A 27968-nucleotide genomic window follows, 5' to 3' on the forward strand; every position below is an offset into this window, starting at 1 on the left:
ACAGGTCTACAGGTGGCTATCTTTCTCTCTCCCTCTTTATCATCCCCTCCCCTCTTAATTTCTCTCTGTCTTTTCAAATAAAATGGAAGCAAAAATGACCACCAGGAGCAGTACATTCATAGTGCAGGCACCAAAGGAAACCTTGTTACTAGAGTCCTTAGCCCTTAGCCATTGAAATTTGAAACACTCTGAAGAACTGCTGAAGGCATGTCATGTGTGTCCTCAGACTCTTGGACACTATATTGCTTTGGTTTTCAAGTAGCTCCCATGTGCCATGTTGAAGGTATGTCTCAATTTATTGGGCATTTACTAACTTTCTAAAAATTATTATTTAATAGGACAGAGAGAAGTTGAGAGGGGAAGGGGGTAGGGAAGGACAAAGGAATAGAGATATCTGCAGCACTCCTCCACTGCTCATGAAGCTTCTCTACCTGCAGGTGGGGACTAGGAGCTTGAACCTAGGTTCTTACTCATGATAAAGTATGCTCTCAACAGGGTGCACCAATACCTGACACCTTTGACTACTTGTTTGGCATTGATTTTGCAGGTGGCCATTCCTTAGCTGTGGGCACTGACCTTCACAAGACTGTTCCTCAGTGAGAAGACTGACTTGTATGAACTTGTCATTACAACTCGGCAGTCAGAGTCTGCCTGGTATAGATGCAGAAAAGCTAGAAGCTTCTTTCCTCCAACTCAATCTATAATTTTAAACAAGCCATAAAACCTTTCTTGATCTCTGCTGCTTCACCCTTAAAAGATGGTGTGAACATACACTGTTAACTCTAGTAGTCTAAGCTGTTCAGTGTGGTTTTATAAATAAAGGCCTTAACATTTTGAATGAAATTAAGGAAGGCTTTGAATATGGAGCTCTTTCACCTGAGCAAACACTATACAAAAATGTAAATTCCCACTGGCAGGAAAACAATGGGACCACTCTTGAAGTGGGAGAGGGTTTGGTTGGGTAGGCAGTGAGAGGGAGATCTCATCTCTTAATACTGTTCTGCTGGAGGGGAGATCAGAAAAAAAACAAGAAGAAATGGAGAGAGTAAAAGTACTTTCCCACACTATGTCTAGTCCTCAAAGAAATAAATTTAGCATAGTGCATAAGGAGGTCTGACTACTTTTTGAGCACTAGTCAGTCCCGTTGCTGTATTTTGTAAAGTGGGAACATTTGTTAAGAAAATTGGAAAGTACTGGGGTGAGTGGTCATGTACACAATGAAGTCAACATGGCTGAATATAAAATTCTTCTAGATGCCTCTCTTTAGTTTGCTAACACATAGTGTTCAACACACAGAAATGAGTCTAGTGTTTGCTCTTGCTAATAAGTATATATATATATATATGTGTGTGTGTGTGTGTGTGTGTGTGTGTATACATATATATATATATATATATATATATATATATATATATATATATATCATTATTTATAGCTTACTTTTCTTTCTTGTCGTTATAATTGAAAATGTTATCAGTGAGTGTCCAGGTATGGGTCTTTTTGTTTCCTTCCTCTCCTTTTCTTCTTTTTATTAAAAAAATATTATCTCTATTTATTGGATAGAGACAGCCAGAAATGGAGAGGGTGGGAAAGATAGAGAGGGAAAAAGAGAGACACCTGCAGCACTACTTCACCACTTGCAAGGCTTACCCCCTACAGGTGGGGACCAGGGATTTGAACCTGGGTCCTTACACATTATATAACATGTGTGCTCAAATAGATGTACCACCACCACCCCCTTATTTTTTCTTCTAACCAGAATATTGCTCAATTATGGTTTCTGGTGGTGTCAGGGATCAAACAGAACCTCAGGCATGAGTCTTTCTGAATGACCAATATGCTATCTTCCTGACTCTCTGGTTTTTTTTTTTTTTTTTTAAATAGAGGTTTCTATATACCTGAGGCTATTCAATCTACATAATAAGTGTCTCTTTCCAGTTTGAAATTGTTTCTATAGCAACACAATTATCATTAGTTCTGTTTTAATTGTTTGTCTTATAGCCACCAGGGTAATTGCGGAGGCTCAGTGCCGGCTCTATAAATTCACCATTCCTTCCAGTCTTAATTAGATATGACAGAGAGAAATTGAGAGAGGACAGGAAGATATGGAGAAGAAAAGAAAGACAGACACCAGTAGATCTGCTTCACCACTCATGAAGCATCCCCCCTGCAACTGGGGAGTGGGTTGGGGGGATGGGGGCCTCAATCCTGGGTCCTTGTGATTGGTAATTTGTGTTTAACTTGGTGTACCACTGCCTGGCCCCACTGTTTTAATTGTTTTGCTTTGTTTACTATGTTTGCTTTACTAATTACCAAAATTACTAATGCTGCAATTCTTAAAGTCAATTCCCAGTCTCTTCCACAAAGTCTTTCTCTCTACTTCTCTTTTCATTTCAGAAATTCCTTCTTTTCTCTCTATGACTTCAGACTCAGTGTTCCTTCCCTACACATGTAGGTAGGTTTCTAAGATTAAATTCCAAATTACTTCTTTCCTTTTTTATTTTTTTAAGCTTTTATTTACAAAATAGGAACACTGACAAGACCATAGGATACGAGGGGTACAATTCCACATAATTCCCACCACCAGAACTCCATATCCCATTCCCTCCCCTGATAGCTTTCCTATTCTTTATCCCTTCCCTCTGGAAGCATGGACTCAGGGTTATTATGGGATGCAGAAGGTGGAAGGTCTGCTTTCTGTAATTGCTGTTGTATGCTTTACATTGGGTTCTAGTTCTCCCCCGCCAAGAGAATTGCATCAGTCCTGTTAATTTCGCGGGCCCGCTTGGCCCCGCCCCGGAGGAACCCCGCCAGAGTTCCTGAGTTCCTGAGTTAGACAGAGTTCCTGAGTTCCTGAGTTAGACAGAGTTCCTGGGTTCCTGAGTTCGAGAGTGCCAGAGTTTCAGAGGGTTCCCCAGTACGAGAGTTCCAGAGTGACAGAGTTAGAGAGTCCGAGAGTTCCTGAGTTCCTGAGTTCGAGAGTTTCAGAGTTACAGAGTAAGAGAGAGTTCCACAGTGGAAGAGTTTCAGAGGGTTCCCCAGTTCCAGAGTTCCAGAGTTCCAGAGTTGAAGAGTTCCCAAGTTACAGAGTAAGAGAGAGAATGCTTGCGCCGCTGCAAAGAGACAACAGAGTTCTGTTTGGTGATTAGTTTGTCTTAGTTTATGAATCGTTGTTCCTGAATAAAGAAATACAGCTGCCCTGCCCAGCCGTTGTCTCCGCGTCTCTGTTACCCGCCCGTGAAGCCAACGTGCCGGCAAGAGCCTTCCGAAATTTTAACAACAAATTGCTTCCCTGTTGAACATGGGCATTGACAGGTCAATCCATATTCCCAGCCTGCCTCTCTCTTTCCTTAGTGGGACAAGAATCTGGGGAGGTGGGGCTCCAGGACACATTGGTGGCGTTGTATGCCCAGGGAAGTCAGGTTGGCATCATGGCATCACCTGAAACCTGGTGGCTGAAAAAGAGTTAAGATAGAAAGCAGAGCAAATTGTTGACTAATCATGAGCCTAAAGGCAGGAATATTGTGAAGGGAGATTTGGGGATCTCTGTTTTGGAAAAAGCTAGTAAGTCTATTTTAGGTATATTCCAAGGGGTACATGACCCAACTAGTTTTTGCCTGTGCCTAACATCTAATACGCAGGTGACCTAAGCTATTGCCTGGGGGATGATGTCATAGTCGGAAGGAGGGCCAGAAAGCTGGATCAGGGAAGAAAGTAGCTCCCAAATATGGGAGAAGTATATAAATACTGTTAACTGTAACCCCCTTCAATTTGATCTGGTGTCCATAGTCAGCACAGGAGCCTATGTATCTGCATCCCTGTAGGTCTGAGCTCATATTCCATGGTCATTGCTAGGAACATTCCAGGATGAGCTAATTTCAGGACCCATCATGCTCAGGTGATAGGCAGAGTATGCTATCCAACCTCCCTTCAGAGAATGGAACATTCCTTACCATTGTTGATCCACATTGAGGGCCAGGTCTGATAGGGGCCCATAGAGAGGTCCATTATGTTGTTCCTGATGTAGATGACCAGTGACAGTGGTGAGAGGGGTCTGTTAGAGGTCTAGGCCCATCATGTCTGTGTGGGAATCCCAGGGATCCCTAACTAGAGTCCCAGATAATGGGGAGGACTGGTAGTGACTAAAGAGTCATCATTATATTATGCCTATCTCTTTCCCTTATCCAGCTTTTGTAGTCCTTACTTTGTCTGACAAGGTTAGCTTTGGAGTGGTTGAGAGACATGCAATAGAAGGTAGGTGAGGAGGGTGACTAGGTCTAAGTAGAAACTATTTCATTAGGACTTATTTTATTTTCTATACTGTCAAGTTTTTATTATTTCCTCATTCACAATGAAGTTTATCTCTTACTGTAAATTTATTTATATTCCATCCTCATCTTGTCTGGCCCTTAGCTTACTGGAGGAAGCTTCAGTGCTGCCTCTCTTCTCTGTCTCTGTTTGAGAAGTTGACTGAGAAAGGTGAAGCCTGTGGTAAAGACATAAACAAAAATCTGTTGCAAGCATTTATGTAGACTTCACTTCCTCTGGATATATAACAAGAAATGTAACTTCTAAGTCTTACAGTAAGAATATGTTTAATTTGGGAGTCGGGTGGTAGTGCAGCGGGTTGAGTACACGTGGCACAAAGTGCGAGGACCAGTGGTAAGGATCCCAGTTCGAGCCCCCAGCTCCCCACCTGCAGGGGAGTCACTTTACAGGGGGTGAAACAGGTCTGCAGGTGTCTGTCTTTCTCTCCTGCTGTCTTCTCCTCCTCTCTCCACTTCTCTCTGTCCTATCCAACAACAATGATGACATCAATAATAATAATGATTACAACAGTAAAACAACAAGGGCAAAGAAAAGGAATAAATAAATATTATATAAAAAAGAATATGTTTAATTTTTGTAAGAAATCATATTACTGTGGAATTGTAGTCGTTGACTACCACCTCTCCAGATTCAAAGGAGGTCTCGAAACTTTACATCAGGCTCAACCTGACGCTGTTGACTGGCTACGGAAGAAGGGCAAACGCTAGAAGAAGAAGAACTGTGGAATTAGAAATCAGTAAGAAAAAAAGTTACTCTGTTGTAAAAGAATGAATGAAATTAAGGAAGACTTTGTATGTGGAGTTTTTCCACCTTGCTGGGAAATTGTGCCGATGCAGTCACATCTGCCATGTTGTCCCCTCAGGCTACTGCTAGTTCCCGCGAGAGTTAGGACATTCTCAGAGTGCCTGTTCAGCCATGCTGTGCCCTCAGGGCATTGTCTATATCCCCGCGATATTTGGAGTGCTTTGGTTACTCCTCCCCCCTCCCATTCTCATGAGAGTTATTATCCTATCCTGGAGTGTTATGGTTACTTCACCCCCTTCCCATTCTCGCGAAAGCTGCTCCTATAAAAGCCTTTCTTCTTCCGCAACTCGTTTTCTTGCCAGCGCTTCACTCGGGTGTTCAGACGCAGGAAAGGTTACTGCGTGAGGCGGCCATTTTCGCTACCTCCATGTGGCCCAACCTGCTTCTCTAGCACCCAACTCTGAGGTGCCAGCGCAAATAAAGATTTGTGTTTCCTCTTCGCTCCGGACCCCTCCTCTCTCTCATCTCTGCGGCCCACGCACAACACCACCTGAGCAAACACTACACTCACAAAGTGTAAATTCCCACTGGCAGGAAAACAATAGGACCACCCTTGAAGTGGGAGAGGGTGAGGTTGAAAAATAAAAGGTGTTTCTGTGTTACAAATAAATATTTTGAAAAGATTGTAATCATTAACTGAATATCTATGTACTTTTCAAAATGTATGCTAGATTTAATTTAGGACTAAGTTAAATGTGAGAGAACTACTTAAGAAATCAAAGTAAGATAAACACACACTTTTACATATCATGATTTCGTATAATGAAAGACAGCTTAAAGTTTTCCTTTGCTTCCTCTAGTAAGTCTGTTTCAGATATCTGTTACTTTTCAACAGTTAGAAACACCCCTGTTCATTTTTTTCATAAGACACATATTAGTTGATACTTTTGGTCACCTATCGAAAGAAATATTTGGCAAAAATAAATAAGGTAGTTGGAGTATCTACAATGAGCTAGAGAGTTTACAAATATAAGAGAACATCCTTTTGTGCTTTCTTCTTACACACCCCAATATCTCACTCCAGAAAGAAAGGTAAATATTTTTCTGAAGTCTTGACTATTTTAGCTGTAGGGAGGTGCCAGTTTTGATTTCAGGAGCTTCTGAAGAAATGGCCTCCATAAGAATCTTGAGAGTTTTGGATTCTTCCACAGAGAGTCCAGGACACTCTAAGAGTAGGAAGTGATAGGATTGGCATTTCACTAGGTTTGAAGGAAGTTCATGCCCAGAGGAGGTAAATGCCCAGGGTTTTTGATCTGTGAGATTTGATATTTCTAAAGATAACATTGTGGAATTTCACTCTAGTGGGTTACATGAGCTTCCAGACAGGGCTGCAGAGGGAACACCTTCAAACATGCCTAAGTAGCAGCTCTGGTGGGTAGGCAGCATGGAGAATAGATAGCAGAAGAACAGAATTAAGGATAGGGACTATAGAGTTTAGGAACAAAAGGATTACTGGGGTATGGAGGTGGGGAGCTAAATCATTTACTGTCAGTCTTCCTATTGGCTTTGTCAATTCAGATTTTCTTGTATTATTTAGAATATTACAGAAATATGTATTTCATTGCACTTGGGTTTTGTAAAATAAATCATCTTGATTATACAGATTATTATAAGAAATGTGTAGATTAACTCTGCCAGGCAGGCATTAATATTCCCATTTTACAGGTAATGGAGGCACACAGTTGGAAAGTAGCTTTCCTAGTACCCATTGTTCATTGTGGTTGTCTCTACAGTCTAAAACATGACAACCACATGACCCAGTTCTTTTTATTAATTACATTCCATTGTCTTGGTTTGGGTGGGTAAGTGGGTGAGGAGTTATGAGGGTTATGTAAGCTTTCATTTTCTTTTCTTTCTTTCTTCTTTTTTTTTTTTTTTTTAACCAGGGCACTGCTCAGCTCTGGTTTATGGTGGTGCAGGGAATTAAACCTAGGACTTCAGAGTCTCAGGCATGAGAGTCTCTTTGCATAACCATTATGCTATCTACCCTCTGCCTAATCTTTTATTTTCTATGTATGTCCATAAGAATTTTATCAAAAAGTGAAACCAGAACAATCTTTTTATATATTTTGTGATTTGTTTCTTCTCAAAACCTACAATTTTAGATTATTCCTCAATCAGTAAATAATGCTAATTTTATAAGAGAATTTTTTTTTTACTTATCTATGCAGGTAGAAATATTTAGATTTTATAAACTAATGAGTAATAATCACCAAACAAACAAAAGTAAACTAGGGGAGGAATGAAAAATCAAGACCAGGGCAGGGTAGATAGCATAATGGTTATGCAAAGAGACTCTCATGCCTGAGGTTCCAAAGTCCCAGTTTCACTCCCCCACACCACCAAAAAACAGAGCTGATCAGTGCTCTGATATAGAAAAAAAAAAAAAAAACTTAAAACTCAAGACTAAAGTCAAGGATGGAAAAAAAAAATTAGTAACTTCCTATAAGTTTTCTTTAAGAGACAACAGACCCTACATGGAAAGAATCTGCATTTGAGATTACCAAAAGATTAAGAGTAGACAAGAGGGATAATGCCAAATATCTTTGTTTATATTTAATATGTTGTTATATAGATTTCTAAAGCATATGTAGAAACATAGTCAGGATTTGGCTTTGTATATTGTATAGTTCTGGCTACCTACCAAGTAAGACTCATACTTACAGTTATCAAGTTGTTGTTTTTGGTGCAGTGTAATTTTATAACCAGAGTATCCTATATAACAAATGTGCTATTGTCCTCTGTGTTTTATTATGCAGTAGAGGAAATAGCAACCTTAGACCATAGTTCCCCTTCTACTCTTCAAAATGTGTGCCTCCCTGGGAATGTAAGCATGGAAAGTGGGCAAAAAGGGAGCTTCTTGATAGGTGGTGACTTCCAAACTTTAACTGCTGAACTTCTAACTCCAAACAGCCCCAGGCTCTGTGTGGAGAAATTGTTACCATGACTCTGGAGAAGGAATAAAGAAGTCTTTAAGTCATAATTCTCAGGAGGATATCAAATGATTGTAAAGAAACACATGAAGTCAATTCAGCTCCTGGCTCTACATTTCAAATGAAAAGGAATAGAAAATTGAAGTTGCTGAAAAATGGTGTACATTCAGAAATCGCTGTGCATAATTAGCTATTTTCCTCATCCCTGAAGTGAGCCACTGTTTTCTTAATACAAATTATATCATTTCCAGTTTCAGAGAGTGCAATCCAGGCAGTTTTGTAAACATAAGGGTGGAACCAGCTGAAATACAATTGTTTGTACAAAACCCAAAGTGTTTGGAGTTTCAGAGACCTTGGACTGAAGAGGCAAATGGCAGAAACAGTCCTAACCTTAGGTATAAGGCTCAAAGCAGCCAAGTTTCCTGTTGCTATCCCCTGAGCATATCACTATCTTTACAAAAATGCATGCCAGTTGTCATGAAACTCTGAAAGCTATACATTGCATCATATGTATAAAGTTACAGGTTTAAATATAATTTATGATCACATTAGTCATGAACAGGGAATAACTGAGGGAAGTGTATAAAAAACAAACTGGGTTGTGCCTTATTCCTTCTAAGCCTGTGGCAAAGAGGTATACTTGTGTTTCTAACCTCTTCACCTCCTCTCAGGCCAACCACTATTAGGCACCATTAAAACCAGTAATATGGCATGTGAAGTCCCCATTCATAACTCAAACTGGTTATGTATTTTGAGATTCAAAGCAAAAGCAAAAGATGAGGTAGAAAATTATTTTCACCCAGGTAAAGAATATATGACACATCAATAAAAATTCTTATATGATGTTTTGGTAAAATGAGGTATAATCAGCACAAAGTCCACAAACCAAGACCTTATTAAGATTTTTTCATTTCAGAACAGATCCATGATGGTGACTTGGAAACACCTGGCATGAGCTCCAAAAAAAGCAGCTTACAACCTGAGATTCTCTGGAGAGGGTAGTATAACTGGTGTGTCTGTGAAAGGGTGAATAAAGGGTGGTCAGGGTGATACCAAAAAAGAGTCCTATAACCCACTTTTGGGCTGGCAAACAGAAGCCAAACAGACAAAGAAAGGAAACTCACCCTACCCCCTACCCCAGAACCAGCCCCAGGGCTAGCCAGCTACTCCTAGTAGGCTTCCTGCAGAGCTATTTTCTTTACCAAGATTCCTGGCACAGCAGGGGTGTCATTCCAAGCCTCCTCTCTCTCTCTCTCTCTCTCTCTCTCTCTCTCTCTCTCTCTCTCCCTTTTAGGTGACTGAAGCACTATTTGAGTGACAAAATACCTGACCAATCAGAGCCTCAGCCCTGCCTGGGAAGACTACATGGAGGTTTTTTGTGTTTGTGTGTTTTTTTTTTTAATACTTCTTATAATTGGTTGTCTTTGCTCAGGCTGTGTGTAGCCAATCTGGAGAGGTACAAGCTGCAGACTGACTGTTAGGATTTTTTATTCTATTTTATTTTATTATTACTATTTATATACATGTGTCCCTTTTCCTTCCTCTTCAGGTTGACCAAAATTAACTGTTGTTGCCTTTTACATCAATAGGTGACTGGGTGTCCTATCCATTGTGAAAGGAACTTGTTTCCTCTCCCTCATCCCTCCACCCTCCTTTTTCTCTCCCCCTTGCTAATTCAAAACAAACAAACAAAAATAACTCTTTGCTTTGACTGCTTTTTTTTTTCTTTCTTCTTCTTTTCTTCCTTCTTTTGCTTTCTGAATTCACTGACACTCGTTTGTGAATTATTTTGTGGAAGAAATCTGACTCAGAGTGAACTGTCTCTCTGTGTGTGTCTCTCTTTTCTACTTTCCTTTCTCCTCTTGCTATCCCTAGGACTTATTGTGGACAGTAGATTTGCATAACTGTCTACACTTGCTTTCCTTTTTTCCTTTCTTTTTCTTTTTTTTTTTTTTTTTTTTGCTATTTTCTCTTGGACTGGAGGTGTTGTTTGGCTAACTGGTATTGGTTGAACTGCATCAATCCTTGCTTCAGTTGCTATTGTTGTAGCTTCTGAGGTTTGTGAATGTATATGTGGAAAGTCTTTAGTATGGTGTGGCTAATGCTCAAAACACAACAACTGAAGAATGACAGAATAAGAATACAAATCATCAATTAAAAAAATGGTTAAATCAAGAGCAAATAAAACTGCTACCACAATGAATCAGGGCAGGAGCCCAGAAGAAACTCCAAATCAGTCAGAAGTAACTACAGATAAGAAAAGTATGCAAGCAATAGTAAACCTAATAATCCCAGAAATTAAGACTATTAAGGAAAGGGCTGTCAGAATTAGGGAAACAACAGATGATACCCTCAAGGAAAATACTAGCTACCTCGATGTAATTAGAGAACTGAAAGCTGAAATAGCTGAACTAAAAGGTCAATTAGCAGAACAAGCTAATACTATAACTGAACTGAAGAAAGAAGCTGAGGGAAGGGAAAGCAGGCTAACAGAAGCAGAAAGCAGAATTAGCCAGACAGAAGATGAGCTAGAGAAAACTAAGAAAGAGATAAAAGAGCTAAAAAAAAAAAGAGAGAGAGAGAGATTGAAAACAACAACAGAGACATACAGAATGATCTCAAAAGAAGTAACAACGGCCTCTGACATTGTCAGGAAAAAAACTGTCAAGGCTAATCAATAATGTCAAGGCTGTATGCATTGCCACATGCTCCAGCACCATGTGGCGGGTGCTATAGTGGTAGAGGAAACCTCAGTGCTGTGTTCTGTCTCTTTCTCTCTATCTCTCTCTCTCCCTTAACCCTCCCTCCTTCTCTTTCTCTTCTCCATTTAAGTGAAAAAGCAATCTGGAACAGTGAAATTGCCCATGGAGGAGAGCATATCTCTGCAAATCAGTTAAATATATAAATAGAAAATTATCAAAATACTAATTCATTCAAAATGAGAAGTGTCATTAAGAAAACAAAAGACATTAAACTTCCTATATACTATGATGATGATAATGTAATGTTTATGTATGGACAACTGGAAAATTAAATTAAGTTATATGGTAGCTAATTCTAGCTAGATGATGATAATTCTATTTTCATGCATTTTTAAAAGTTTTCACAATGTCTACAATGATTTTTCACTTCCCTATATGCATAAATGCAATACAAATTTAAGATATTATATTAGGTTCATTCAAAGTGTTGCACAAGGGACAAAGCTGTGGAAAAATAGCTACTCTATGCTTGCATACCTTTTTGTTTTTAAATATTTATTTATTTATTTATTCCCTTTTGTTGCCCTTGTTGTTTTAATGTTGTAGTTACTGATGTCATTGTTGGATAGGACAGAGAGAAATGGAGAGAGGAGGGGAAGAAAGAGAGGGGAAGAGAAAGATAGACACCTGCAGACCTGCTTCACTGCCAGTGAAGCGATCCCCCCCCGAAGGTGGGGAACTGGGGGCTCGAACTGTGATCCTTGCGCAGTCCTTGCACTTTGCGCCATGTGAGCTTAAATCACTGCACTACCACCCTACTCCCACTTGCATACCTTTTAAAAGAGAAGTTTTGACATCTACCTCATTCAATAAATCAAAAGTCCTCAAGTGAGAAGACTGCCCAAGTGGGATTTAGGAGCTTTGATATGTAAACTGCACAAGATATGCAAGGACACATTCTACAATAACAGAGGCTAGCAGAATCTTAGCATTCCTCCATTTGTCTCATAAAACATGAGCTAGCAAGTCATGTTTAGTCAAATGTGAAAGGGAAGGGCCCCCAGGTAACACAATGCGCCCAGAGCATGTCTGCTGCTTTGACAGGTGCAAATCACTCTGCTCTTCTAAATATAAACTGACTTACCCACTGTGGAAATTGTCTTTCCCAGCCTCTACTCTGATCAAAGAATGTCCTTTTATTTATTTTAAAATCTTGATGCTGGTTATTTTTACTTAGAGTGACTTTAATAATTCTTAATAAAAGTTAAGCCTTGTTACCACTCTAAGAAGGAGGTAGAGAGAGAGACTGGAAGATTTCTCTTTCAAAATATCAAATTAAGGTCAGATTAGTTAGGGCTGTTTTTGAAATGTGTTGAGAATGAAAGAAGACATGAACAACATTAACTATTAACTTAGCAGAGAGCCTTTGTTAACACATATGTAAAGAAATACTGTCTACTATAAGTCAGACAGAGGATTTAATCAGCAGAGTGGAAATTCTTTGAGGGAACACAAAAAACTCTATGTCCTGGGTGGGGAGCAGGTGGTAGCCACTGAGTTAAGAGCACATGATGCAAAGTACAAGGACTGGCATTAAGGACAGCGGTTTGAGCCTCTGGATCCCCACCTGCAAGGGGTCACTTTACAAGTGGTGAAGCAGGTCTGCAGGTGTCTATCTTTCTCTCCCCCTGTCTTCCCCTTCTCTCTCCATTTCTCCCTGTCCTATCCAACAATGACAACACCAATAACAACAACAATAATAACTACAACAAGGGCAACAAAAGGGAAAATAAATAAATATATAAAATATCTTTTTTTAAAAAAGACTAAAATTCATTGCAAGATAGTAGCAAAAGAACATCATGTCCATTAATTAAAAAGAGTTGGAATTTTCCATTCTCAAATTCCCTTTTTGTTGCTATAAAATGAGAAGGTAAGGCAAGATGGTGTCTAAGTCAGTTAGGAGCCCAGATTTTGGGACTAAGGACTGCTCTGAATTCTGCTGGAACAATCCCCTCAAGCTTCCATTCCAATTTTGATACCAATTTTTTCTACCTAATAAGATTGTGGTGTGCCACAACTAAGTTTAGCCCTACTCTCCTGACCTAAAATAGTCATATGAACCACTGGGGAAATTATTACCCATGGTTTCCTAGATCTATGTAAAGAAGATGCTTCCAAAACCTAGCACTATAAAGTTGTGTTTACTTGTACCAATACCTTCCCAGTTTGGTGCAGATCACCCTTTGCCTGCATACATTTTGCAATTCCTGTTGGCTTTTATTGTGCCCACACCTCTAGCATGCTCACTGCATTTAAGAAACTTAGCCAGAACTTGGCTTACTAACTCTCCAATCTATTCATCATCTAGTAAAAGGGAGTTTAGAGTTGGCAAAGGGAATAGTGCATAGAAGTTGTACTTGCCAACTTCCTACCAATAGCTGATTTCACAGGTGGTCCTTTATCAGATTGCCCTAGTGAAAGAAGAGGAAGTTGACTAATGATTCTTCCTTCAGATGGGGAGACTACATCTGGAGAGACTCCATGTAGAGCTGAAGACCTGTTTTGGATTATTTTAACTCACTAGTGTTTTTATCTTACATTCCTAGTCAAACTAGAAGCTGTTCTTATGATTCTTAAAGCAGAAATCCCCAAATGCCTTACTGAATGAACATAATGAATTTTCATAATACTAAATATACCTAGTGTGAATAAGTGGCCTTTATCCTGAGATTGTCTTTTCTAAGGTTTGTTGTTATTGCTGTCAATGAGTACTTCATTTTATTGTATTTGTTATTTTTTTTTATTTTTGATAGAGACAGAGAGAAATTGGAAGAGTATGGAGAAAGAGAGAGTCACATAAAGCACTATTTTGCCTCTTTTGAAGTTTCCCTTCTGCAGGTAGGGACCAAAGGCTTAAAGCTGGGTCCTCCTGTACTGTATTGTGTGTGCTCTACTAGGTATGCCACTGCCTGCCACCCACCCACCCCAGTCCTTTTTTTTTTCCTCCTCCTCCAGAAACCTAGCAAATCCTATGTCAACTCCCCAAATTCATTAAAGATTAAAAAAAATTCATTTCTAAAGTGACTAATTTGGCCCTAAAAACAAAGATTAGATAAATGACAGACAGGTGACTACATATGTATACTGAAATTGATCTCCTATGAAAAGAAAACTATTTCCTTTTAAACTCATGTTTCACAGCCCTTAAAGCATATCACAGAGATTATAGATGCCCTGAAGGTACAGAGAGTTATTATTATAACAGATTCAAATCAAGAAATTTCCTCTGCAAAACACTTACCGGTGCATTTCTTAACTATGCATGCACTACTATGTCTGATGAGCATTGATCTTTGTTCCTATTGCAACTTTTTAAAAAGGCTTTGACTGCATTCCTTTCACATAACATCTGGACCACAACTGCCACAAAGCAAGAGTTTGATGATTACTAGTTTGCGACACTGTCTTAGAAGCAGTGCTACACCCGAAATACTGGTATTCAGGGAGCAAGTAAGGGACATCTTCCTCTAAAGAAAGTGTACTTATGATGAAGGCAAGGCCAGCAAGGGCCCTAGGGACACAACTGCAAGTATTTGTATGAAGGCTTTGCGGGACTTAGACCTTGCCTGGAAAGAGGGACCTCCCCCCACCCAAGCTTCCCGCGTCCAAACCTCTTGTCTTAAGTGTAGGAGAGTGCCTTTACCCCCCTGGTGCCCGTCCCAGGACTTCTGATGAAACAGTGACCAGGCAGTCCTCTTCCCTGGCCGCTGGACTGCAGCCCTATCACTCTGGGCGCTCAGCCCATCACGTGGACTAGTGATGCTCCCCGGACTCTGGGGGCCATTGGTCGACGGCTCTCGTCCTAGGCGCTCCCATTGGCTGGGGGGCGCTGTTCACGTAAAGGGGGTGGGGGCTTGGGGTGGCATAGTGGCCTGGCAGAGGTGATTGGAAAGTTAAAGGGAGCAGCGGCCCCAGTCCCGGGTGACAGGCAGAGGGAGAAGGCGAGCAGGATGCTCTGGCGCTGGGACCCATGCGACAGCCTGAGGAGGGCGCGGACCTGAGCCCCCTCCCCTGCTCCTCCCGGGACGGTGCCTCCCTCCGCCCCTCGACACCCAGATATTGATGCTGTCTCCAGTCAGAACCGCTGCACCTCGGGGCTATGCACTGCACGGGGTACGTCTCTCCTCAAGTTCAGGTTCACTTGGAGGGGGAGAGGGGAGTGTCAGCCAGTGGCGAGCAGTGGAGACCCTCTGAGGTCACTGGCACCTACACTTTTTCCTCCTCACCTGCAGTTCTTCTCGGGGGAGGAACACTTCAGACGGGCTAGAGTTAAACTGTAGCTTCCACGTGAAGAGGACAGTCGGGGGACAGGAGGTGGGGTGGGTCCTGGCCAGCCCCCTAGTTACACTGAGCTATGTGTCCTTGCCTTGAGGGATGCCCAGGGACTAGAACTGGGAAGTGCAGATAGTTTTTGTTTGTTTTCAACACTGCTCAGTTTTGGCATATAGTGGTGCTGGAATTGATTCTGGGGCCTTGGTGCCTCAGGCATGAGAGTCTCTTTGCACAACCTTTATGTTATCTCCCCTGTCCTGTGCAGATGTTCCCTCCCTCTCTCCCACCACCGAACCAAGTTCAAAACAGGTGGAAGGTAGGTATCGCCAACCTACCTTTGGGAGAATGTTTTAGGAGTTTGGAGCACGAGGGGGAAAAGATAATAATAATAATAATAATAATAATAATCTCTCTCCCTTCAATTCGGTTTTCCTGTAAAATACCAGGAAGCACACCTGATAATCACTCAGGTGGCCCAGGGCGATGAGACTCAGAAACTTGCGGTAACTACGGGCTTCTGGAGCCTGGCCACCTCCGGCCCCTGAACCCTGTCCCCAAACGGGGACTGTCGGGCCTGCGGGCAGCTGCGACCGCTCTGGGGCGCTGACGCTGCGCAGCTCTGACAGAGCTACCCCGCCGCCCCGCCCCGGTGAGATAGCCTGAGCTCCTCCCCGTCATCTCCTTCCTCCCCCTGCGGGTCACATCTCCGGGAACCCAGCCCAAGCCCTGCCTCCCGGACACACTGACGCTCACGTAGTTTGCTTGTGGCCGGCCCTGCCACAGACTTCTCCAATGCAGCCAGCGAGCTGGGGAGGGGGCTTCTCTCGGCCCAACAGGTGAGTGCGCAAAAGCGGGTGAAGAAGGCTGTCTGAGGGGTTGGGGACAGGGTGCAAACTCGGACTTACTGGACTGTGTCATGTACAGAATGGCCCGTGGTTTCTTCCAGCCCGGATCCTCTGTCCTGCCTTTCTCCCTCCCTCCTATGCCTTGCTCTGCTACCTTTTTGGATCTGAAAAAGGAGGTGTGGAAGGAACTAGCTGCAAAAGAGGGAACAGAGTATCTAGAAGCACGTATCAGAATCTTTGAGGGGCCATGGTGTTATTACTTCTTAAAGAAGGAGGGGAAATTGAGAAAAAGCTTGTCGTGAGAACTTGGAGAGTGCCTGGAAGTTAGTGGAGGCTGTGGTCTGTGTGGCCAGGCCGCCCTGGGAGACCTGGCTTCAGAAGAAGAAAGGGTTAGGGCTTTGAGCAGGGCTCCAGAGAAGAGGAAATAGCTCATTTGACAGGGTTGAACAGGAGCCAAGACTAAAGTGAAGTCCAGTTGAAGGACTTACCACAATAGTAAAATTGAGGTATTGAGGGGGAAAAATTCGTGGTAAGAACCATGGGGCATTTTTTAGCAGCTAAGAAGAGAGCAAGAAGTTGCCTCAGAAGAAAGCTTATGCTTAAAGGCTGCATGACTTGGCCCAAGCAGCCCAGTTTGCTGAAGACATATCCTAGGCCAGTTCTATGTGGATTCATGTAGGACATTTTTAGATTGCAGAGATTATGTCATTTCAGTTGACATCTCTTATAATATGCAGCCTCAGCATCATTTACAGATATTTGTCTGAAATATAATTTAGGTGAAATTGCCAGGACAGAGAAGTACAAGTGAATTTCAATACTAAATACAGACCCCATAGTCTGAGTAAAAAGGTTTTGTGTATTTACCTAATCCGACATTTATTTGTTTATTTATTTATTATTTTATTTTATATAGATAACAGCTTTTATCTATCTTTACTTTATATAGATAATTAAAAGCTTCCTTCAGTACAGTGGAGACCAGACTTGAACCTAGGTTGTGTACGTGGTAAGGCAGTGGACTATCTGAATGAGCTGATCTGATTTTAGTGTTCCTGGGTAGGTATCTGGTGTTTTCTGATTTTTTTTTTATGTCCCTTAGCACAGTATCAGAGAATTGGGGTGGATGGGATATGTCTTGGTCTTAATATAGATATTAATAATTATTATTAATTATAAATAAATCACAAACAGAAAGTTATTAACTCAGCTGCCTAAAACTATGATTGTCAAAAGAGGGCAGGGAAGATAGCAGAATAGTTATACAAAAGATTTTTATGCCTAAGGTCTGAGACTCAATTTCATAAACCAGAGTTGAGCAGTGCTCTAGTCTCTCCCCACACCCTTTCTCTCTAAAATACTGGAAAGTATTTAAGAAAGATCACCAGGATATCTAAGGCCACCTTAGGACCATCTGTATTGAGAAGGCATGCTATCTGTCACTAATGGAACCAGAAAAGCACTTATACAGAACTGGATGTATTCTCTCACAATTCTCTTACTCTCATTTAGAATCTCTCTTGCCTTCAGCTTTCAAAAACACTGTAACCTAATCTTTGACATGGCCTTCACTGAGCAAATTTTGTATTTTAGTCACTTATAAGAAAACAAAGTTTTTGAGACTCCATAGTCTGAATAAGTTGTTCATGCTTGCTATCCTGTCCTGCAGTGCACTGATCATGCTTTGCTGCTTCAAAGGTGCCACCGTATCTTCTTGATTTAACATTTCTTTTTTTCCCCAAGTCAACTTTGCTGATTCATAGACCCTGGCCTGGGAGAGAGTAAGGGCTGAGGCATTAGTAGGAGAGGTACGAGGCTTAATGTGGTGCATCATATATTGTATGTGACTATTTTAATGCCATTTGAGGACAAAACATCAGTCCAAGTTTTCTTTACAGTTGCTGAGAGTAGTTCTGGATGGCAGTCATCCTCATAATAATCATTTAGAAATTTCTAGTTAGAGGATCAGGAAAGCCTATACTAACCGATACTTAGTTTGGTGTGTCCATTCTTGAAGAATAAGCTGATTAGTAAAAGCTAGACTCCCCCTCAGAGTATGGATAAGGTGAACCTAGGTCATCCCCTAGATTGAGGTCACAGGAGTCAATGCCATCACCTCCAGTTGTGACACTGGAAAGCTCGATTCTGGGCAGGGATGCTTGTGCAATGCCGCTGGTCAGTTGCCCCACTAGTATCCCTTGGGCCATGAGGTAGGTAACCTCACTTTTTCTTCTCATGAAAAAAATATTGCAGATGGGCTCTAGAAAGAAAGTGCCAGTGGAACTGTTTCATTAGTGCTGGCTCTGGTGAGAACCTCACTTCTCTAATACCCCAGTTCCACTTGTTCTTACAACTTGGTCATAAAAGGAATCTCAGGGACAAATTTGTGCAACTGGGCTCAGAATAAAACTAAGTAATCTTTAGTCAGTAGGATCAGAATATGAAAGTAACTTTTGTTCACTGTAAATGTGTTGGTGCTTTAACCAAGACTTTGCTTTAGAATTCTGTGTCTACTGTATCATGAGAGTTCCCCCACTTCTTTCTAAGAAACTGCTGTAAAGTTGTGCAGGGAAGCACATATGTGGTTGGTTTGCGGCTTGTGGGAGTTGGGTAGAGAGCTTGCTATTGACCTTGTTCTGATTCAGGCAAGAAGGAAGCAAATGTGTCTGAGGAGACTCCATCCCCCACCCCCCACTCCCCCCCCCACCCCCGCACACACACATACACACCATGGGCAAAGTAGAAGGGGTTATAATGCAACGTTTTGCCCATTGTTTGGTTGGTAAGCTGTATTAAATAAGCTAAAACAAAAATAATCACCTAAACAAAATGACCTGTACTCAAGGTAGAGCGGAAGGTGTTTTCAATACAATTTAACAAAGTTTTGTAATAGCCAGGGGAAATTTAAAATTCAAATAATTTGTCAGGTTAGTTTTTGTTGTTGTTTTCTGTCTAACATTGGTAACATTGGACCCGTTAACCCACTGAACTTCCTCAACTCTATATTTTTTAGATCAGACCTTCCTTTCCATAACAATTGCATGGCTAGGAGAACAGACAATGGAAAGAAAATTTGCCCTAATGTTTTCACTCATTTGATTTTTTTCTAGGTGGTAAAGTAAGATAAATATATTTTAAAATGAAAATCCTGTTTGCTGCATCAGGGCTATAAATTATTAGTTTATTTGTCTCTGAATTTGAATGCTTTTTCGTTTGGCCATCACCAAGTAACTTATGCCTCCTAGCGAAGTGTTGAATAACTTTTAGAAAATGAAATCAGACTCAATTTTCTTCATTCTTCCCCATTAAAAAATATAATAAAGCCAGAAGTTGAAATGATATATTACATATAGAACTGAACTGATAGTCTCAATTTTTGTCAGGTGAGTAACATTTCACTGATTGTTCTATTATTGTTGTTATTATTATTTAGTACAGAGAGAAATTGATCACTCCATAGCCCCTCCCCCAAAGAAAAGCCTCAGAAAAATCCATTCACCCTACCATCACAGATTCATACTTTTGCTATAGTGTGAATAGATATAGATCTGCTAATCCTCTGGGCTGACTAGAGATTTTACTGAAGATTTCAGCTCTAACTTCTTCCCTTAACCCACTAGAATTATCAAGCCAGAATGTAAGTGTATCTGGACAACTAGAAGAGAAAGACTAATCCACTTTTTGTGAGGCAGTTGTGTTATGTGCGATTTTGGCAGACCTTAAGACATTCTTTTAGAATATTTAAGGAAGAACAAAGCAGGAAATTAGAAACTTTCTTCCAATCACATGACCTGGGTAATCTAAAATTTTTAAGTGTATCTAGTCTCCTTTCTAACATATCTCTAGATATTTTCCCCCACAATCGTAGTCTCTAAGCACACTTTTATATTTTTATTTTTTATAACAATTACATTATGATTTTTCTGAAAAATTATTAGTAATTCATAATGATTTAGTATTATAAATGTTGTTATGCCATCTTCTTTTTTTTAGATAATGGTTTTCATGATGAAAAATGATCACATGGTTCACGTAATTTAACCAGATATCTATTATTAATCATTAGGCTATTTTCTCATTCTCTCACCCACTGTAACATTACACAGAACATTCTAGTACATTAACTTCCATACATTGATATATGTTCATGTATTTTAACTATGTCCTTAAAATTAATATTTGGATGTAATATTAGATCCCAAAATGATAAGAGCTTTTTTTTAATTATTATTTTTTTTTGAGAGAGATGCAGAGAGAGACGCACAGAGAAACACCAGAGCACTTCTCAGCTCTGGTTTATGGTGGTACAGAGGGATTGAACCTATAAAGTTGGACATGTACATAGTTATGAGTTGCTTTTAATTTTCATTTATGAATTTTCTACTTATGCCCTTTGTTCATTTCTTTCTGTGGGATATTTGGCTTTGTTATTGTTTTGTAAGAACTCTCTATATTAAAGCTTCCATTTTGTCTCATGCATTCTTTAATGTTTTTTAAAATGGAAATGTCTTGTAGAATATTTTCCTGGTTTGTCTTTAATCTTTTGGTTTTGCTCATTTTTTATTACTATTAGAAAAATACTGGTTTTATGAAGTCAGATTTAACCTAAACTTTAGAGTGATTATCTTTGCCTTTTAATATTCTAGTGGTAATTTGCACTGTAGAAAAAATATTTACATCTGTAGAAGGTTTTAAAATGCTAACTTTCTGGGGTATTTTTTAAGGTCTTCAGGGATATAAAATTTACTGCACGTGGTCCGGGAGGTGGCGCTGTGGCTAAGGCACTAGACTCTCAAGCATGAGGTCCTGAGTTCAAACCCCGACAGCACACATACCAGAGTGATGTCTGGTTTTTTCTTTCATCCTATCTTTCTCATTAATAAATAAATAAAATCTTTTTTTAAAAAATCTACTGCACATGTAATGAAAACATGTTTGTGTCTGTCTTCACTAATGAATCCCGGAGTCTAGCATAATAACTAACATATAATAAATACCAAGCAATATTTATGGGGTGAATTCAGTTCTGTTTTACTGGTATGTCAGTATTTACTAAGGTATGTTCCTTACAGTATATGTTCTGCAAGATTTCCATCCAAAAATGGGTGGTTCCCAAGTCAGCTAAGTTTGAGAAATGCTTCCAGCAACATGATTTTTGCAGTATTCCAAAGCTTTGAGCGGTCTTGACAGTAGCTGGGGGAATATTAGAGGTCTGGACTTGCATATGTGAGACTCGGTTTGATTTCCTGGCAACTTATGTACTGGAGTGGTGCTCTGACTTCTCCCTCCCTCATGCGAAATTCTCTCTACCTTATCTGAAATAAATAAAGTGAATCTTTAAATACGGATTTTTTTTTTTAAAGAATTACTAGAGTGTGGGAGATAACTTAATAGCTATGCAAAACGACTCTCAAGCCTGAGGCTCTAAGGTCCCAGATTCTATTCACTCCACCATTAGCCGGAGCCAAGCAGTGCTCTGGTAAAAGTAAACAAAAACAAAAATAAATAAATAAAAGAACTAAAATAAAACACTGAAAGGGTGACCTGGGAAGTGGCTCAGTGAATGAAGCAGTGGACTCTTGGGCATGAGGTTCCAGGTTCAATTCCTGACATTGTCACATGCTAGAATGATGCTCTGGTGCTCTCTCAACCTCTCTCTCTCAAACAAGAAAAAAAAAAATTAAATCACTTTAGATAAACTCAAGAACTTGGTTTTAAAACTAGTGGTTCCAAGTGGGTAAAGTGTATTCCTTGTCACACCTCTCAAGTCCCGGGTTTGATTCCAGATACTATACAAGAGCACCATGGACAGAACCGGGGAACATCATGGAAGGCAGAGCATGTTTGGGTATATCTCCCTCTCAAAATATAGAATAAGAAATTGTACACAGGGCAGGGGTAGATAGCATAATGGTTATGCAAAGAGATTCTCATGCCTGAGGCTCCAAAAATTCCAGGTTCAATCCCCTGCCTCACCATAAGCCAGAGTTGAACAGCGCTCTGGTTAAAAAAAAGTACAGCGAAGACTTAATAGTATCACATATGCATGAAGCTCTAGGCTCATTTCCGGGGTCTGCTAAACAAAATAGTACTTCCTTAAGATGGTGTTTGTTTTAATCCTGAACCTTTCTCCGTATGTACTTTATACTCAGCCTCCCCGAAAAGCAGTGTCACACTAGACCCCACCTGACAGAGATGAAGGAAAACATTGTCATTCCTTGTTAGAATCACGAGTCTATAAACATAAATCTGATCTGAACTGCTTTTTTCTTTTTTTCTCCTCTTTATTTCCCCCTTCTGTCAGGGTTCTAGCCTCCTCTAACTCCAAATGATGGCTGTGGATATAGAGTGCAGGTACAACTGCATGGCCCCTTCCTTGCGCAGAGAGAGGTTCGCCTTCAAGATTTCACCAAAGCCCAGCAAGCCTCTGAGGCCATGCATTCAACTGAGCAGCAGGAATGAAGCCAGTGGGATGGTGGCCCCCTCCAACCAAGAGAAAAAGGTGAAAAAGCGGGTATCCTTCGCAGACAACCAAGGGCTGGCTCTGACAATGGTCAAAGTGTTCTCGGAATTTGATGACCCGCTAGATATTCCATTTAACATCACCGAGCTCCTAGACAACATTGTGAGTCTGACGACAGCAGAGAGTGAGCGCTTTGTTCTGGATTTCTCACAGCCTTCTGCAGATTACTTGGACTTCAGAAATCGACTTCAGACCCACCACGTATGCCTTGAAAATTGCATGCTGAAGGACAGAGCAATTGCGGGCACGGTGAAGGTTCAGAACCTTGCCTTTGAGAAGATGGTAAAAATAAGAATGACATTTGACACTTGGAAAAGCTTCACAGACTTCCCCTGTCTGTATGTGAAGGACATGTATGCTGGTTCAGACAGGGACACCTTCTCCTTTGACATCAACTTACCTGAGAAAATTCAGTCTTATGAACGAATAGAGTTTGCTGTGTGCTATGAGTGCAATGGACAGACATACTGGGACAGCAACAAGGGCAAAAACTATAGGATCATCCGGGCTGAGTTAAAATCCACTCAGGGAACAGCTGAGCCCCATAATAGACCTGACTATGAAATAGCCTTCGACCAGTTTGGAAGCCCTCGGTGTTCCTACGGTCTGTTCCCTGAGTGGCCTAGTTACCTAGGATATGAAAAGCTAGGGCCCTACTATTAGCTTGTGAAGCCTAGCTTTCAGTCGTGGTGGGATGGAGAAGTCACAAGCAAACCTAAACTGCTGTTAGGCCCAGGATTTGGAAAGAAAGGACGACCCTTGTCACTTTTATCTTAGACCAGCAAATTTAGCCAGGTTTCCATCACAGACCTGGCTCCACACTGAGAGTAAATGCTGTGTGCTCTCCTACTGGGCACCAGCCAAAGCTGCTGAGCATGTGAACACAGTGCCAAGATCTGGCTAGAACCCAGGCTGCAGGCAATGCTGGTGAGGCTGGAGTACTGGGGCTGAAAAGGGGGTGACGACCCCAGTGTGCTGGTACCCACCTGCCTTGAAGAGCCACCCCAGGATGTGGCACATCACCTCAAGTCACTCCATTCCTAGCCACCTCCCACTGGACTCTGTCTCTGTGTGTCCTTCCCCCGTGTCAGGCCCTTCCTGCCTATCGCCGCTGTTCTGTGCCTACATGTAGTTCATTCTTCCCCTCTGCATTTTTGCATCATGTTTTCTTGCAGTCTGCCTGATGTTCAGGAAAAGATCATACAAGCAGATTCATCCATGACAGAAAGAGACAGCAACTCTTTCTGACAACACACAGAGCATCACATCACAGAGAGCACTGCACCAGTGATGGGAAGGCAGGGGCTCTCATGTGGTGCTCAAGATCACAAGCTTAGGACCAGGCAGGGTTGGGGAATTGGGGGTGATGTCAGATTTTCCTCTTGGCTTTTAGGGAAGCTTTCAAAGTACTCTTACCCTGAGTCATCAGCTGGCTCAACTACAAGATTTGTTTTAACTTGTTTGGTTGGTTTGCAGGTGTCTTGTTCTTCACAAAAGGTGTTTGGGTCTCCTTTCCTGGAGAGTCACCCTTGACTGGCATCCAGTGTACTGTCAGAGCCTTTAGAAAATGTTTGGTGTTATTTTGACTGTGATTTACAGTGTCAAGAACACTTTCCCAGCACCCGGGGACTTGGGCTTGAGTGCTCTTATTTATGATCTGTATTTGTATAGGGATCAGGGAGGAAAACTTCACCAAGTTCTCGTAACTGAGGTTTTTGGAAGTATCAGAGATGAACTGTTCTTAACCATATTGGACTGAAAAGCTAAAAGTCATTGGTTCCTCCTGTTATGAGACTCCTAGGACTTTCATTGTCAGATGAAACTCTGTGATTTATCTGGGGCATGATGGGTTTGTATGGAGGGAAGTGATTAAAAAATGTTGTTACATATGTATTTGTAGAAGGATGGATGTCTGGGGTTTTTGTTTGTTTGTTTGTTTGTTTTGTTTTTTGAGTTTGTGAAGCATCTGACTCGTTTTTCTTATTAAAGTGAGGTTTTCCTACTGGAGGCTGAAAGCGGGATGCAGAGCTGCCTGGGTTTGAGGCTACAACTACTGAGCCCTGCAAGCAGAGTTTGATTTTGTTTGTATTTTCTAGATCAATTAGAAAATCCCTCCAACTTCAATGACTTTGTAATTCAGTGTCAGACGGGTATGGAGTGCCTTCACTCTTGCAGCAATTTTCTGATTGTTGGATATTCTTTTGAAGTTTAAAATATTCTGCCTTTTAAATGTTCTTATGCAATGTTTGGTGTAATTCTCCTAGAACTGGCTGTGACTAGTCTGCAATCTGGTGCTTTACTTTTGGGGGTTTCCCTCCAATGGAAAACATTCTGAGGTTATATGACAATATAACTTATGGGGTGATCACATTTTTGTCTTATGCTAAAATTGGGCAGAACTGTTTTTTCTGTATGTAACTTTTGTCAGATAGACAGACAATACTTTTAGTATTATCTATCAGAACTACTTATAGTGTAGGTCTAAATTAAATGGAAGTAAAACCAGTTCTATGTAAATTATGAATTGAAGAAGCCGCTTCCTCCTCTTGTAATGCAAGAAAGTTACAAGGTGTACTGTCATTTACATATTTCAGACTAAGTATAACATGACCATTCTATGTTCATAAGAAAGATGCCTAGAGTGACTTTAGGGAAAAGCCTGTTGGCTTTATTGTAGTAAGACATTCTTGTGTTATAATTTGAATTACGGTAATTTGGTGATTAATAGTCCTTCTAAAGCAGCCATAAATCATCTTCCTCACCTTCTTGCCTTCTTGACTCCCAGTTCTCCACAGCTTTTTTTTTTTTTTTTTTTTTTCCATTGGGGCACTGGTTACTGGTCCCTGGCATATGCAGCTAGGACACTTACTCAATTCACCAGGCAAGTTCCTGTCCACATAAAAAAGCCTTTTCTGACTGAGGAATCTGGCTCCCCATCAGTGTTTTCCTTCACAAACATAGCAGTTTGCTTTACCAATCTGTCTTTCTCCTTTTGCCTTGGTTCAGTCTCAGGATATCATCAGGTGGCATTGGGAACTGCTTCAGTGGGGCCTCTCCTTATGTCATACATAGCTCACTGTCAGTAGGTAGTGAATGTTGCACACTTGAGACAGTGACAAGTGTCTGTGTTGGAGACTTCTCAGCAGTCTGACTTAGAGATTCCACCCTCAGAGAGGCCTTGGTTTATAGAACAAAAGGCCACTATCCTGGCATTCTTTTCAAGTTTTCCTTAAAGGACTAGCTTCCTGCCACTGACATTAGCTGACCAAGAATGGGGAAGCTGCCTTATTTATTATTATCATTTTATTTTTTGGTTTCGTATTTGATCCCCCAAATGCCCTGAGGGAACTTTGCAAATTAGGTGAAATAAATTAGTTGGACATCTATAAAAATATGTAATGCATAAGCCTTCAGTGTTTGTTTTTTTTCTTCCCTCCTCTTGCCTCGGCTATCAGTGTTTTTCCATTTGAGTGAATATCTTTTCTTTGTTTTAAAATATTTTTGTTATGGAAAGCTGATTATAAAAAATGAAGTTATGTAGCTTTCTAGACATTAAAACAAGTTTAAGATGATAGTAGAATTTGTTCTAAGATATAATTTTGATAGTGGCAAAGCATTACTCTTTCAACATGTTTTTTAAGAGATGTAGTAAATAAATTTCAAATTGCTAAAAGAGTGCTTTGTATTTTTGGTCTCTGCATGCAACTTGCTTTTTAAAAAAAAAAAAAAAAACCAGGCATATCTGGTAGTCACTTGGATATTAAATGAGTTATAACTACATTTGTATGTTTATAAGCAAAATTAAAAGTGTGTGCTCATTTTTTTTTTAAAGAAGTATCCATTTTCTGGGTCTTCCCTCTCAATAGACAGTGAGTGGAAACCTTGGTTGGCTTTCATCTGTTACTACTGTTGTAATTCCTCGATTGCATGTGGTTTATCAGAGAAGGCTTGCACTTCTTTACTCTGAGAGGTTCTGATCTACTTACCTGTCTCTTCTGATACAATCACTGGAGTTGGGGATAAAAAGTTACCACGTATAATGGGATCTTACAGGATCATCCAAAGGCAGTTTGGCAGCTTATCTTCATTTTTCTGAAGTGGGAAACATCTGGGACCAGCCAAGGTGGGTGGGTGTGGTTATGGCACCTCTTCTGTGTTATGACTGTAAAGCATTCAGCCCCAGTTGTAAAGCTGTGAGGATTTTTGCAATTCTGTTTCTCATTTCCTAGAGATTATCAGAGCTTTGAGGACTCCAGGAAATGCAGCTGTGGTGATGTGGTTTCACTTTTACTTCAGTGTGAATGTAGAACCCAAGACTTTGTTCAATGCCTACAAGTGCCTTGTCAAGGAATTTCCAAAGGCTTTGAAAAACAAGTATTTTTTTTTTTTTGTGCACATTGTTAAAGGGGAAATGCACTTTAAAAATCACAAGAATGGATATATGTCACATGGTGTAAGAAAATGGTTTTGTATGCCAGGTGGAAAAAAATGTAATAAAGATAGAACAAAGCTGAAACTTATTTTTCTTTCTTTTGTTTATATTTATTTACTTATATTGGCTATACTTGGAGCCAAAGACTAGAGATTTAAAAACTTTCAATCAATGCATTGCAACATATAGAACACTGGTTTCCTAGGTCACAATTTGTAGTTGAGTCAGACAAGTTTGTGGCCCTGGGCAGAAGAGTCATTGTCTTTTAGTTGGCAAGCAGGAAGGGCTCAAAGCTGAGAAAGCAAGTGCTGAGGAAAATCACAGGACCCAGTGCTGCTCTGAACCTGTTAATAACCCAAGGGTCTGTCTCCTCTTATCCTCTCATTTGCTCTTGTAGCATACTTCTGAAAAGTTATCTATTTGTTAATTTTATGAAAATAAGAGAGATATGCCGTATTTGAACTCGGCCTCTCACATACAATGCATTGTACTTGCTAAGCCACAGGGAAAGACTTACATAATACAGGGCTGGAGATTAAACTCAGATTCTTGTGTATCTGTCATACCTCAGAGCCATTGCCTCAGCTTAAACTTCTGTTTTTAGTGCCTATGTGTGAGAGAAAGATAAAAAAAAGGGTGCCCCACTAGGGAAAGAGAAAGACAGGCTGGGAGTATGGATCAACCTGCCAACACCCATTCATGTTCAGTGTAGTAGCAGTTACAGAAGCCAGACCTTCCACCTTCTGCACCCCATAATGACCCTGGGTCCATACTCCCAGAGGAATAAAGAATAGGGAAGCTTTCAAAGGAGGGAATGGGATACAGAGCTCTGGTGGAGGAAATTGTGTGGAATTGTACTATGGTCTTATCAATATTTCAATATTCTATTTTATAAGTAAAGTTTTAAAAAAATTTTTAAAGGGTGGGAGAGAGTACACACACAAAGCACTGCTCTAACTTCATGGAGTGTGTGTGTGTGTGTGTGTGTGTGTGTGTGTGTGTGTGTGTGTGTATTTGATGCATATACCAGGGACTGAACTCAGCTTCACAGAGGAAAAGTGAGCA

At 40.6% G+C, this 27968-nt stretch overlaps 1 protein-coding gene across 2 annotated transcripts; it reads left to right on the forward strand.

The window, feature by feature from the left end:
- The first annotated feature begins 14693 nt into the window (after positions 1-14693).
- On the forward strand, positions 14694-26987 carry PPP1R3B (protein phosphatase 1 regulatory subunit 3B). Of its 2 annotated transcripts, none has more exons than XM_016186805.2 (2): positions 14694-14944; positions 22253-26987. In XM_016186805.2, the coding sequence occupies exon 2, from the start codon at positions 22277-22279 to the stop codon at positions 23132-23134; it is 858 nt and encodes a 285-aa protein (XP_016042291.1). In that variant the 5' UTR covers positions 14694-14944; positions 22253-22276; the 3' UTR covers positions 23135-26987. The 2 variants fall into 2 exon arrangements, with proteins under 2 accessions (XP_016042291.1, XP_016042292.1); XM_016186806.2 differs by lacking the exon at positions 14694-14944 and adding an exon at positions 15600-15939.
- The last annotated feature ends 981 nt before the right edge of the window (positions 26988-27968 follow it).

The sequence above is a fragment of the Erinaceus europaeus genome, chromosome 2 (genome assembly GCF_950295315.1).
Source record: "Erinaceus europaeus chromosome 2, mEriEur2.1, whole genome shotgun sequence".
Taxonomy (NCBI): Eukaryota; Metazoa; Chordata; class Mammalia; order Eulipotyphla; family Erinaceidae; genus Erinaceus; species Erinaceus europaeus.

Bases quoted from the DNA above. Each gene is read 5' to 3' on its own strand.
- PPP1R3B (XM_016186805.2), top strand. From the start codon at position 22,277: ATGATGGCTGTGGATATAGAGTGCAGGTACAACTGCATGGCCCCTTCC.